Source organism: Ammospiza caudacuta, chromosome 2, assembly GCF_027887145.1.
Source record: "Ammospiza caudacuta isolate bAmmCau1 chromosome 2, bAmmCau1.pri, whole genome shotgun sequence".
Lineage (NCBI taxonomy): Eukaryota > Metazoa > Chordata > Aves > Passeriformes > Passerellidae > Ammospiza > Ammospiza caudacuta.
In genome coordinates, this window is record NC_080594.1 from 64,706,544 (window position 1) to 64,720,321 (window position 13,778).

Consider the following 13,778-nt stretch of genomic DNA (forward strand, 5'->3'; position numbering starts at 1 on the left):
GAGCCAGCATGTGCCTAGGTAGCCAAGAAGGCAAATGGCATCCTGGCCTGTATCAGAAATAGTGTGGCCAGCAGGACCAGGGCAGTGACCATCTCACCGGTGATGCTCTGGTGAGGCTTCCTTCAAATCCTGTGTTCAGCTTTGGGCCCCTCACTACAAAAAACGCATTGAGGTGCTGGAGTGTGTCCAGAAAAGGGCAATGCAGCTGGTGAAAGAAGGGTCTAGAAAGTAAGTCCTATGAGGAGCAGCTGAGGGAGCTGGGGATGTTTATGTTGGAGTAGAAGTTCAAGGGGGATCCCACTGCTCTGTACAAATACCTGAAAGAAGGTCTTAGCAAGGTGGGACGTGGCCTCTTCCACCATCTCAAGTGAAAGGATGGGAGGAAATGGCTTTGAGTTGCATCCAGGGAGGTTCAGATTGGGCATTAGGGAAAAAAAATTACTGGTAGAGTGGTTAGGCATTGGAATGAGTTGCCCAGGAGCATGATGGAATAACCATCTCTGGAACTGCTCACAAGACATCTGGAGGTGGCACTTGATATAGTTTAGGGGTGATTATGGTGGTGCTATGTTGACAGTAGAACTACATGATCTTGAAGGTATCTTCAAACATTGATGATTCTGTGATTGTTGGAATATGGAGCACTTGAGAGAGATAATTTGATATCTCAGCTACCTGCTTTCCATTCCTCTGTGGAGCAAGAATGCAATTGCCATCTTTTCAGATAGCAAACAATCAAGCTAAAAGAAGCACATGTGTAAAAACCAAGGTTTTTGAACTTAATGAGGATTTATCACTAAAAGTAGACAATTCATCAGCATCTCACAAATAATCCAATTTAGATATTGAAAAACAGCCTGCATTTTTAGATTCTCAACATGCTGCTAACACACGTCAATTTAAAAACAAAAGAAGTTCCTGGTCACTAACCGACTTACAAATACGACTGTATTTGTAAGAAATGGGTTCAGAAATATAAATATTTCATAAAGCATAATGAAGCAGTAAGTTAACATGCAAGTTAACTTACTTGCCCATGAGATGAAAGGAAATCTATTATTTCATTGAAAGCTACAAAATCAAGTTATCTTAAACCTTCAATTTCTTTACCTTCTCTTACTACTAATTTTGTTCTTGTCCCAGAATCACACACAGAAAGATTAAACCAACAGAAAAGTGAAATAGAGGAATAAAAAGTGTCCATTTGAAAGCGTACCCTCATTCCAGGATGATGCTGCAAGTAAACAGAATATCCCCCCTTACGTGTATTTAAAAGTTCTCAAATGTTGTGGCGCTGTAATTTATTTCACTGTTAGCCTTTTACTAAATAGCTGTCATTCCCCTTTTCAAAAATATATATTCATATGAACAATTTGGTACTACCCTGCAAATGAGATTTCATTACTCTGTGAAGGGGCCTTTTTCATGCTCTGAGAAATTTATGGAGTTGGGGAAAAGTTTGGTTACTACAGGAATGGCAGACTTTTTGTTCTTATTCCCAAAATGAACAATAAACCTGCCAATTTTTTGAGGCTACGATTACAAGCTGGACGAGTCCAATAAGCTGTGTAAAATGCAAAAAATGCAGCAGTCTAGCCTCTTTAAAAGGAAGAAAATGCACCTCACAAAAACAAACAGTAAGATCTCATGTATCCCGACTACAACACTTACATTACACTATTCAAAACTTGTTTTCTAGTTACCAAAAAATACTTTTACTTTCAGAAAGCTGATAGTATTTTCTTAGCCTTCCAAGATAAACACAAGTTTATACAATCAAACTTGTATTATCAGCCAGTCAAACTCAAATTTTCTTAATCATGATTTCCATCCAATGAAATTCTGCTAAAGAAATAGAAACAGATGATTTAAGTAAAACTAAGACTGACAGACATAAATCCCTCTGCACTTCAGCTCCTAGCTACACACAGAAGTACTTTAGCAAGAACTCTGTATAGCACTGAAGTCATAACAGCTGATCTTCAGGTGATGACAAAACATTACTTCCTAGGCAAATTCAAAGGCTCTGTAAAATTATGTATTTTAAGAAAAAAATATTATGCACAAAAGAATAGTACAGGAAGTGAAATAGGTAACTTCAAGAGCAAGAAAAAAATCTGGTTTGTGGTTAGATACAGAACTCATCTCTGATCAAATTTGAGAAACAGCATTAAACATGACACTGAATATACTTAAAGTGGTTTGAGCAAGCAATAATGAGTTTCACAAGCAAATGTTACTTTGTTAAACATGTTATTTTAAGCTAGCCATGCAGCCTAAGTAACTTTGATATTACACATGCAATCACAGATATCTTAACTATACTGCATGTAGATTGGCACAATTACCTGTGTCAGGCTCATTTAGCTGTGATTAGAGCATACTTCAAAGCCATCCATACATTTTTGCTACTCATACTGATTATGTTACAGCTAATTACCAGTGCAGTGAGACTTTGCCAATTAACTAAATTATCCTCAAAGTTAAGATAGTTTCCTGTATTAGTAAGGTTATTTTTATTGCATTAGCAGTAAGGTTATTTGCTTAGCCCAGCCAAAGCAAAACTGAAGTTGTCTTACCACATCATCTGTCAGTGTCTTGATATTTAAGTGCTGTAAATCAAACAGGAAAGCAGTCATGTCAAAATTGTTCAGTAAAAAAAAAAATAAGCTTATAGTTACTTTAATTCAAAATCACATGCAAGTTAAATAGTGTTGAATCCTGACGCCTGAAATTAACCAAGTTTCTTGGCAAGTTGTACCTTGCTGGTTTACAATGCACAGCAAGTTATACAGATTTTAAAAATCTTCCATTTGATCCTCCAACAGAATATCAAAAGACTGTGAACCAAACACAGCTTGAAAGAAGTTATGTTTGATGATATTTCATAACTAAATTATGCTTTATAGCTAAATATACAGACGACCTGCACATTCAAAATTCAGATACAAGACATGCATCTTCTCAAGATGGCTGACAACAAATCATCCAGAGATTTCAAACTCAATAGAAGAACACAGAGCTCCTCAAGAGTTCAAAACTATCCATCAAGCTGCAACACTCAAACTACTCACATTGTTGAAAAGTCTCAAGTAAAGCCTCTGTGTAATGTGAGCAATGCGAGCAGAACACGAACTTGTGAGCAGAAACTGAACTAAGCATTTAATAATAGCAGCATCCAAAAAAATCTATAGATCACTTAAAACAGTAGTTTCTGAACCAATTTTTGCTCTCCACTGCATATTTACAAACACAGCAAGTGTCAGGATGTACAGCTCTTGCACAAAACCAAAGAGCAGAACATTGGCAACGGATGAGTCAGTATTGCAGGGATCCCATGTATCACTTTTATGAGGAGGCTGAGAACAGACTAAGCAGGAAAATGTCAAGAATGTGAAGTCAGAGACTTACTGAGGTAGACTCTTACCCTTCTCTTAGATTCCCCTCTCTGCCTAGTGTACACAGCTTGGCCACAGCTACAGCAACTGTCAACAACTATATCCTAATTAACAGATTTGGAAACTCTTCACCAAGACAACAACAATTGACTACAACCTGAAAGGAGGTTTTAGCAAGGTAAGGGTCAGTCTCTTCCCTCAGTTAACATGCAATAGAACAAGAGAAAATGGCGTCAAGTTAAACCACTGGAGGTTAGCTTAGATATTAGGAAAAAATTATTCACTGAAAAGGTAGTCAGGCATTGGAGCAGGCTGCCCAGGGAAATGTGGAATTAACATCCCTGGAAGTGGTCAAAAGGCAGACAGAGACGTAACACTTGAGTTTGGCAGCAAAAGTAGTGGTGCTAGGTTAATGATGATGATCTCAGAGGCTTTCAACTTTAACGGTTCTATGATTGTGACCATTACTTCTGATATCTTCTCTGGCTCATCCCTCAGAATTAAAGAACAATATGTGTTAAGTCAAATATTATCACACAATAGGTCTAGTCTGAAAAGTGTCAAGAAACTGAGGAAGAAGTGTCTGATAAATGGTTATGGAGTTAAAAATAAAAGACAAGGTGCAAAGAAACACAACATTCAGTGACACACTATGTTCTACAAACAAAATAATTGCTTAAAAAGGTGCTAGGTCACTACTGGACCTTTATGATAATTCCATTCCATGTTCTAATAAGTGAGGATTTGAAATAAATGAAATAAACTATTCCAATCCAACCAGGAGACTGAAGATCTGTATCTCAGTCTTCTCCCTGGTGCTCTCCTGCCACAGGGGTAGATCAGACTTTTGCATCACACACTGCTATAGAACTGGGGTTTAATCACTTGTTTTTCCCATTCTGCTAATTATCTGCAAAGACAGTAAAAGTGTTAACTGGTGTCATTTGCAAAAGCTCATGACTCTTCATTTACCAAGGTTTGGTATAATACTTCTATCCTTAAGTGAGCAAAACTGCAAGAGAAAACACTAACATATGGTCTGACAGTGCAACTAGGTAGACAAGAACATGAAAATTTATTCCTTTTTCATACAGATGACTTAAATCACTAAGCCTTAAGCAATGCACAAATACCATCGTGGAGCTCCTCTAGCATGGCAGGAGATTACATAATCTGCTTAGAATGAAAACCACCTGCATTCTATGCTTTGAGTGGAAATTCAAGATTCACGTCAAACCCATGTACACAGGAAAGCAACAACATCAGGTTCATTTCCACTTAAGAACAGATGTTAGATGTTTTGAAATTGCTCCATACAAGACACCATCATCTTGCAGGTAACCAGGCAATTTCAGATTCAGGTTTTGTTCTTTGAAAAAGACAGAAGTTAGTGGGATAGTTCAAGCCAGTATTTTATTTTTCATTTAAGTAATGAAATTCAGCAGTGTAATTTAATATGGTAACGAGTGAAAATCTTCCCATTTTGTATATCAGAACACCTCACTGACCCAAATCATCTGAGTAATTAGTGAAAAAAGACTACCACACAAACAAGTAAGGGCACCAAAACAGTATAACAAATTCAACATACAGATATGAGCCTCCTCTCAAAGTCTTCATCTTACTGAATACCTAGAGTACAGAAGTCTGAAAATATTAGCATTTCTTTCATAAAAAGTTGTGGAGCCTAGTTTGAAGGCAAGTGCAAAAAGTAGGTCCTTAAGTAAGAATCTACTTAACCAGCATCAAATATCAACACTGGTGATGTATTTAGAGACTTTATAGAGGAGAAGAAATGCCATGCAAACTACACCCTAATGTTCAGCTCTTGCAGAATTCAAAAGGCTGAATGACTTGCTGTAAGACATCTCTAAATACTCATTTAGTAAGCTTTATGTTATAATGCTTCTCAGTCAGAGGGGCTGGTTAAAACAGAACTGGGGATCTCTTTTTCCCCACTCCCTCACCAAGTCCTTCTCTACTGAGAAGGCTGTGAAAGGTAAAATCAATTGACAGCTTCACTGGTCTCCTACAGCATTCAAGGATACAGATACGTGGAACATTGCATGTGGTCTTAACAACAAAAACCACAACAAAGAAACACACCACACTGGATCTTTTAATGGCATTGCATATAGAGGAGTGCTGTGGCTCAAGAACAAGAGCATATTTTTACTCTTGACAGCCAAAGCAAACATATTTCTAGTAAGGGTACAAATAACTAGACTAGGAGTCAGGTAAATACCAGGTAGAGGCTGGAGTGCTTTATTACCACAGGGACATATTTCTATTTTCAGGCTCAGATATATCAGCTCACAAAAGACATTCTGCTCAAGTGAACAGGTTGCCTTAAACACAGGCCTGCAAGTAAATAAATATGACTTAAGTAATATTCCTATAATATTCAGTCACTGCTAAAAACATTAAGTAATTTTACAGAATACTGCTTCGATGCTACAATGGATGAAAATATTTCTATGCTATTCTGAGCCTTCCATGAACTACTCCACAATAACAAAATTATTGATTTGAAGGCATAGAAGCTATGTACAAGTGCTCCTCCAGACTGTTTATCATGTAGAAAGTAGATATATAAAACAGAAACACAAATTATCAATATTTTAAATATGCTGACATTGTGTTTTCTAGTCAGAGATATACAAAAGCACTAAGAGATTAAAGAGTTACATAGGACAGTTCAGAAGGAGAGATTTGTCAGCTGCACCTACAGTTAGAAAAGCATAAGTAACACCATTCCTTAGTCTTCAGATATACAAACACTTTTATAAACTAAATTTTAAAATTGCACTCCTCAGTGTACCTTAGTTTTTAGTCTAGAACATAGAGGAAGAGGTCATTTTGTTTTGCAATTGAGTAGAAGCAGTTCTCTTGAAGCTAAGTCCAATGAGAAAGAAATGCACCGGTATATCATTTTTGAAGAAAGCAAGCAATCTGACAGAATTAGCCCTTATGGGAGTATGCCTTATGAGTAGCCCTCAGGCATACTGTTAAATAACCACTGTCATAAAACAGAGGATATACACACACATGCAGCACGTGATACCGTGTTCTTGATGAGCTGGCAAAACTCCAAAGATAGTGAGAGTCTTAAACAGAAGCTGAAAGGTACAGCAGGATACAAGGGCTGAGTTTCACAACACAAGCCCAGCAACAAGATGACTGCTCCGGAGACAGAAAGAGTACTGTGCCTCTTGAAAAAGTCACACATGATGAAGACAGGTGTGAGGCAACCTTCACACCACCCAGCCAAAGGAAGCCAAACACTATTAAGCTTCATATACATCCACAGTAAAGAATCTTATTGTCATACTTATGCCTGAAAACTGGGCAAGAAAACTGTACTCCACAGAATAAGGCCTATGGAGCAGGTATTTTTTTATTCAGCGCCAGGAGTGAGTGGTGAGGGATAGCTCCACCACAAACTCACTCTTCCATTCTTCGCACAGTATAAGCTTTTATACTTTTTCTACTTAATGCGCATATTATACTTTCCTAACCTCCACATTGTAACATATTTTCTAATTACATATATTCTAATTATCATATTCTAATTTCTAATTCCATATTTTCTAATGATTACATAAGCTCTTGTAGCACATACGTGGTTTCTGAACAAGGTGGTCATCAGCCTCCTGGTGGTCGTTTTGGACGAAGGCTCAGAAGTCTTCCTCGGGTGTGAACTTTTCACCTCTGTCTCTGCACATGCTCTATAAGCTTGTCTGCTCAAACAGACAGTGGTTAGCTTTTTGCAGTTAGCTTGTTCTGCTAAATCTGCTGATTCCTAAAAAATGCTTCGTTCACACACCCTGTTACAAAGTAACTACTACTTTCCGCATAGCTACAGCTTTTTGCACAGCTCCAGCATTATCTCCTTGCCTCGGCATCAAAAGCAAGGAAGGGAGGAGGGGCGAACCAGGGAGGGTGATTGAGTAACATTACCTTGTTGCCCAGGTATCAATACACAAAATGATTATGATCTTATATTGCACATCCAAACAGCAGTACACACTTGAAGTTCATAGTATATATATATATAGATAGAATGTAATACATAGATAGATAATTTATAGATAGAATGTAATAACTTGAGGGATTGCCTATATAATTACCCCAGTCAAATCCAGGTAGAGACAGTGAAGCAAAGCAATGACAAATCCTACTTAATTGGATCAACAGTACTAGTCCGATCTTTTGTGTCATTACATCTATTTCCCTGCCTTTACATATGCATATTTATGGACAAAATTCTCTCTAGGTGTGGTACAAGCAGTTCAAGCAAACAGGATCAGAATTCAGGATAATGACATCTCACATTGGACTCTGATCCCATGTCTTCAGCTTTTCCACCAGCACTACAGGGCAGTGTGGCCTGGAACCAGTGAAGACCCACCTAGTACAATACTGAGCATAGTCTGGTATCATCTAAGAGTTTTGGCACTCCACCAAAAGGAGCAGCATCTATATTCTCCACAAGTGGTCTTTTCACCGTGGCACAAGCACAAAGTCATGTTGCACATCTAACTTTCTGAATGAAAGCAGATAGTTTAAACACAGATTGTTTGGTACGTAAACTCAGATCATGCCTGGCAGGGATGGGCATTGCCAGTATAACAGAAAGACCAACAAAATATGCACACTGAAACATGACAAACGAAGACTAGGGATATTCATATAATCACAACCCTCTGCACCTCTGTAAATTCGAAAGTGAGCAAGAATGCGTTGCCATTAATATTATCACCAAAAAAAGATTCAACACTAGCTGTTTTTTTTCCCCCAAAGGATATTCTCCAGCAAAAACACAAGTAGAAGACCAAATCAAGGACTGAAGGAAACCTGTAGATTCAGAGAAAAGTTAATTGGATGATTACAGAAAATGCTATCATTTTAGGATCTCCTTTGTAACAATATTCCCTCAGTAATTTTGCTACCTCAGTCTGAAAATGCAATTTACAAACTGCACACCATTTCTTGCTTTTAATTTCCAATATACTACTTCAGCATTTAGATAATGGCTTTATCACACACTCTGTCTCTGCTGCTTGTAAAGCAGTCTGAAAAGCAATCAGGAGCAAAACTACCTTAACATGACAGGTTCTACACAGTGATATTCTTTAGGCATTGATGAGTTAAACTCAAAATTGGTGCTTACAGGTAAGATCACATAACAAAGTGCTAGAACACAGCACTAAAATTTAGTATCACAACCCACAGTGTTAATTCATGCCAACAGAAATAACAGCATGAAGAATTTACAATTTTACAAAGCTGCGATAAAGTGTTTTAGGTAACATCTGTTCAGCAATCATTTCTTTAAAAGACTAATTTAGATTCAAGGTCTTACACTGCAGCATAACTGCAGCAATAATTCAGTCACTTTGTAATTAAAGATATTGACACAGATTGGTCTTACCTTTCTACTCTATGCCAGAGAAATGGAAGTGCTTTTCCTCTTAACTACATCTTTCTTTGATTTATAGACACTGTTAAATGCAACTGTTAATTTGTCTATTTTTAACAGATTGGTGTAAACAAACCCTTCTCGACTCATAAATTTCATAAAGAACTTAATCAAAAACATAACCTGAAAGGCACTGAAGTCAGGTCAACACTAGACTGAAATTAAAAGAAACACCTCTAATTTGAGCTAGAAATTGAAGTTGATCTCTTGATGACCACTGTCTGCAATACGTAGTATTTGTAAAGTGCAGTTGGAAGTCACGTAATACAGCATGCACTGTAATGTTTTTCAAACATTACTAAGGTGGGGGAGCAGGGCGAAAATCAAGGAGAGCAAGTGGCAAACAATTGCTTTTTGCCCCACCTTGCCCTAGCAGATTTCAGAAGTTTCTTGCTCAATCAATGTATACATAGAGAACAGGTGAAATATCTGCCATCCTTCTGTAGATTTCCTCTTTTCACAAGATCCTAAACCACAAGGGGTTTAGGGATGAGCTTTCAATAAGCTGAAGTATACCACAGTACCACAGAAATTCTTTTACCCTTTTAGAAGTTCCACTCCTCTAAAAACTTGGACCCGTTGAACAAAGTCATGCTGGTATATGCCTCAAAATGAACCATCAGTCCTCCAAAAAAAAGTATCTAAAATTATTCTGCAAAAGAACCAAGACAACTGAGACTTGAAACTCATTCACTTCTTTTGAGAAGTTTATTCAAAAAGAGTCCATGAAGGCCTCATTTGACAGGGCTAAACAGTTAGAGTGGCTGATTCCAATGCCTCTTTCTCCCCCCTCCACCCCTCATGTGCAGTGGGTTTTTAAAAACTGTATTTTCCCCACTTTAAAAAAGAATTTTCTTTAGAAGGGAGAAAAAAGACGAGATGCATGTTAATGATGTCACCTTTGTCAATAAGCAATCCAATTTTACCTCAAGGTTTGTCAGGGAATCAAATTATTTTCCAGATTAGCATATCTGCTATGACAGATCAATATGTTGCATTGACTGGAAGGGTCCAACCTGGAACTTATTTTCAAGCCTTGAACACTGAGAAATATTACATTCACATAATCTGTATTACTTGAGATCAATAAATCTAACAGCTACTTTAATCTGACAAATGTACACAGATCAAAATAAAACTGAGGTAACATGAGGTATGGCACTCTAAATACCCCAGACAGAGAAAAGGGCATAAACTAAATCTAAGACTGGATTACAGACAGCCCAAAGGCATGAGAGCCAGGCTTTACACAATCGGACACAAAACTAATTTAACTATTAAAATTACATTGAAGATGTATTACAGAAAGAGTAAGATGCAAAGAAGTCAAGTTGGAAAATACCTCTAAGATCATCAAGTCCCAGCCATAAACCAAACACTGCCAAGTCCATCACTAAACCACATCCTAAAGTGCCACATCTATACATCTTTTCAACATCTTATGAGATGGTGACTCAATTGCCCCTCTGGGCAGCTTCTTCCAGTGCCTGACCACCCTTTCAGTGAAGAAAGTTTACTTAATACCCAATCTAAACCTACTCTGGTGCAACTTGAGGCCCTTTCCTCTTGTTCTGTCACTTGTTACTAAGGAGAGGACGCTGACCTCCACCTCACTACAGACTCCTTCCAGGCAGTTGTAGAGAGCAATAAGGTCAGCCAGTGAGTTTATGGCACACCTAGAATACAATCCATGTTCAATCCATACTTCTGCAGTCCCTATCAACATCCAAGGATAAAATCTTTGCTTTAAGACATTATTTAAAGATGAAAAATAGGACTATCATTAGAACTATGGCGCTTTTGAAAATTGCAGCTTGACAAAGCATTCCCATGAATTAAGGGCATTCTCACCTATTCCTGCTTAAAGAGAAACTGGGCAGGGGAACAGGAAGAGGCAAAAAAAAATTATCAAAATTCACACCTACCTACAAAATTATTATATACCCTATAAACCTGAGTCAGAACCCCAAATTCAGCCTCCTTTATTTTCTGTAGCTGTGACCTCAACACCACGACCTTAAAAAAACAGTCAGCTGATACCTATATTGAAACATTATCAAAATCACCCTTGCACAGCCTGGGAGTCCTAGACATATACCCAACAAACTCACCTGCACCAGAGAAAAGGCCTGCTTTCACTGAAAAGATGAGATTTCATCTAAGAGAAAAGTCTCAATGGCTTTTATCACATATCTATCCACGTTCTTCTCCCTATAAACTATTGTACTGCCATTTTAACACATGATTAGCAAAACTGAATGTGATGGCAACATGCTACTTCTGTTTTAGCACATAATTATAGGAAAAAATGAAAACCATTGTGATACCTGCATAAGAACTTGGCAGTTAAAGTACTAGTAGTACTTCAACTCTCTTGACCCAGAGCGCTTGTCAGTCACAAACACACAAAATCCATGACTCTCACAAAAGGAATAATCCAACTCTCAACTCATACAGCAACAACACCATCCAATCTTTTACAGTGGCCAGACCACACAGGTTTCTCCTCACAGATCATATACTAAAGCATATTTTGAGAGACTAGGGCGATCTGGTGTCACGAGACATTTTGGGGTACGTGTGTGTGGGGCAAGGGGCTGGTTGGGCCCTGCCTTGGTGAAGGGATGCCCTGCTCTGCACACACACCCCACTCCTGGAGTACCCCAGCCCCACAGTGGCTGCCAGTCCCTGGCACAGAGGAGGCAATGCTCCACACCTGGCCTCTGGAGCCCCTCACCCAGCTCCTGAGCAGCCAAACACACAGAAGTCCCACCTGGGGGAGGGGCCCCAGAAGGCCAAGGGGTATTTAAAGCTGAACACAAGGCAAGCACATGTCTTCACCCTACCTCCCCTTGGAATTTCTGTCAGCTGAGCACTGCTGGAACCCAGCAGCTGGTAGCTATACGTCCTTTTTTATATATTTTTGTCTTCCTCTCCCTTTTTCTTCTAATTCCCACTTCTTAGAATTTCTGAGTAACTTAAAAGGGCTTAAAGTCTGCAAAGTCGAATGGGCTAAGTTAATACTTAGAGATGAATTTTATGTTGATTGAATGTTGCACTAAACCTTTTGCCAAAGATCTTTGATTGTCTGAGGTTGCCAGTAAAGTCTTTTTTGATGTTTTGACCTGTTGAGAATATCTTGCTGCTATTTCTAACTCAGAATACAAGAACAATCATGAGCCCTTTTGAAAGCCTCATCAAGCGAGGGGCCATGTCACCTGCCTGACTAAAACACCCGTGTCCCCAGTGAATAGATACACAGCCACTTACAAAGCCAAGCAAATACCTCTTGGTCAGTTTCACTGATGCCCATTCTCACATACAGAAAAAGGCACAGGGACATGGTTCAAACAGCAGTCTCTGCAGCCACAGTACAAAAAGATTGCAGCAAACAGGAATATTCCAGGAGCATGCTGTGACCCTCCAGAACAGGTCTGGCCAGCTTGTTTGATACTGGTTATTGGCTAACTTTTTTGAACCTGTGCACAAGTGCCAGGCACTCAAGTACTGAACATTTCATAAATACACCTTAGAATCAAGAGTCTAATATAAACATTATGGTATCTCTTTTGTAATTATGTAACAAATACAGTTTAGAGCAGGTGGGATCAGGGACAGCTGAACAAAGATCAACATGCATCACCTAAATATGAGCACAGGGTGCATTTCCTCTGCATGCGGCAGATACTCCCTGAAAGGAGGTTGTATCCAGATGGGTTCAGCCCCTTCTCCCTGGCAACCAGCGACAGGATAACAGGACACAGTCTCAAACTACACCACAGGATGTTTAGGCTGGACATAATGAGGAATTTCTTCACAGAAAGGGTGATGAGACATTGGAATGGGCTGCCCTGGGAGGTGGTGGAGTCACCATCCCTGAAAGTGTTTAAGGAAAGACTCAACACAGCACTTGGTGCCACGGTCAAGTTGACATGGTGGTGGTCAGTCACAGATTAGATTTGATGATTTCAGAGGTGTTTTCCAACCCAATTGATTGCGTGGATACAAGGCCTGTAGAATATACGTTGGTCCCAACTCTAATGCTTGGAATTTTCATCATGTCCAAACAAAAACTGGTTATTTCTGGGTACGCTTTGGTTAGAGCACATCTTGCAGACACATTATCTCATGACAAGCCACCTTGAGTTTCCCAGTTTCTTGGTGTGCTAACAAAAAGCTTGTAAAAGTGGGCCTATGGAAGAGAACTTCACTAAGTCCTTTAAATTCAAAGACAGCTTTTACACTGCAGAGTTTATATCACTCAAGGTTAAGAAAAAAAAAAACACGCAAAAAACCCACCAAAGAACCACAACAAAAATCAAACTCCACAGTCCTATTAGAAGTAACACCGTTTAAGAGCTGGAAGTCTGTCCTATTCCCCTCGCAACCAGGGCTATCACGCAGCAAGCAAAGGCAATGAACCTTTGCGATGAGGTTCTCGGGAGAGAACTGAAAACTTCCTGCACCCTTTCACAGGGGCGAGCAAGAGGCGAGCTGGACGAGGCGGGATCAGCCTTGGAAGCCCAGCTGAACTTGACTGTGCCACGTACTCCCACTCAGGGCCCGGTGTCGGCCGGCCCCGGGCAGTGACTGGCCCCGGAGGGACGGACACGGGGGTGTCACCGCCCGGCCGGCCGGGCCCCTCGGCACAGGCCCGCCAGGCCCCACTCCCCGGGCACCCCCGCCGCGGCACCGGCTCGTACTTACGAATTTGGGCTTCCTGCTGTCCGCCGCCTCCTCGGGACCCCCGGCGCTCCCGGTGCCCGGCAGGCCCTTCCGGGGACGGAGCCCCTTGTTCTCCCGCCCGCCGCGACCCGGCGGCGGGGACGGGGCGCAGTAACGCGGCCGCGGCGGCTCCATGGCCGCGCACGAGCGAGGAAGGGACATGGGCAGGGGGG

At 40.0% G+C, this 13,778-nt stretch overlaps 1 protein-coding gene across 1 annotated transcript in view; it reads right to left on the bottom strand.

Annotated features, from left to right (window-relative positions):
• The window catches only part of DIAPH3 (diaphanous related formin 3), a 201,764-nt gene extending 188,024 nt beyond the window's left edge, over window positions 1–13,740 (bottom strand). Inside the window, exon 1 of the mRNA XM_058822083.1 lies at window positions 13,588–13,740. Coding sequence (XP_058678066.1) covers window positions 13,588–13,740 — 153 coding nt within the window. The remainder of the gene's footprint in view (window positions 1–13,587) is intronic.
• Window positions 13,741–13,778: the final 38 nt, after the last annotated feature.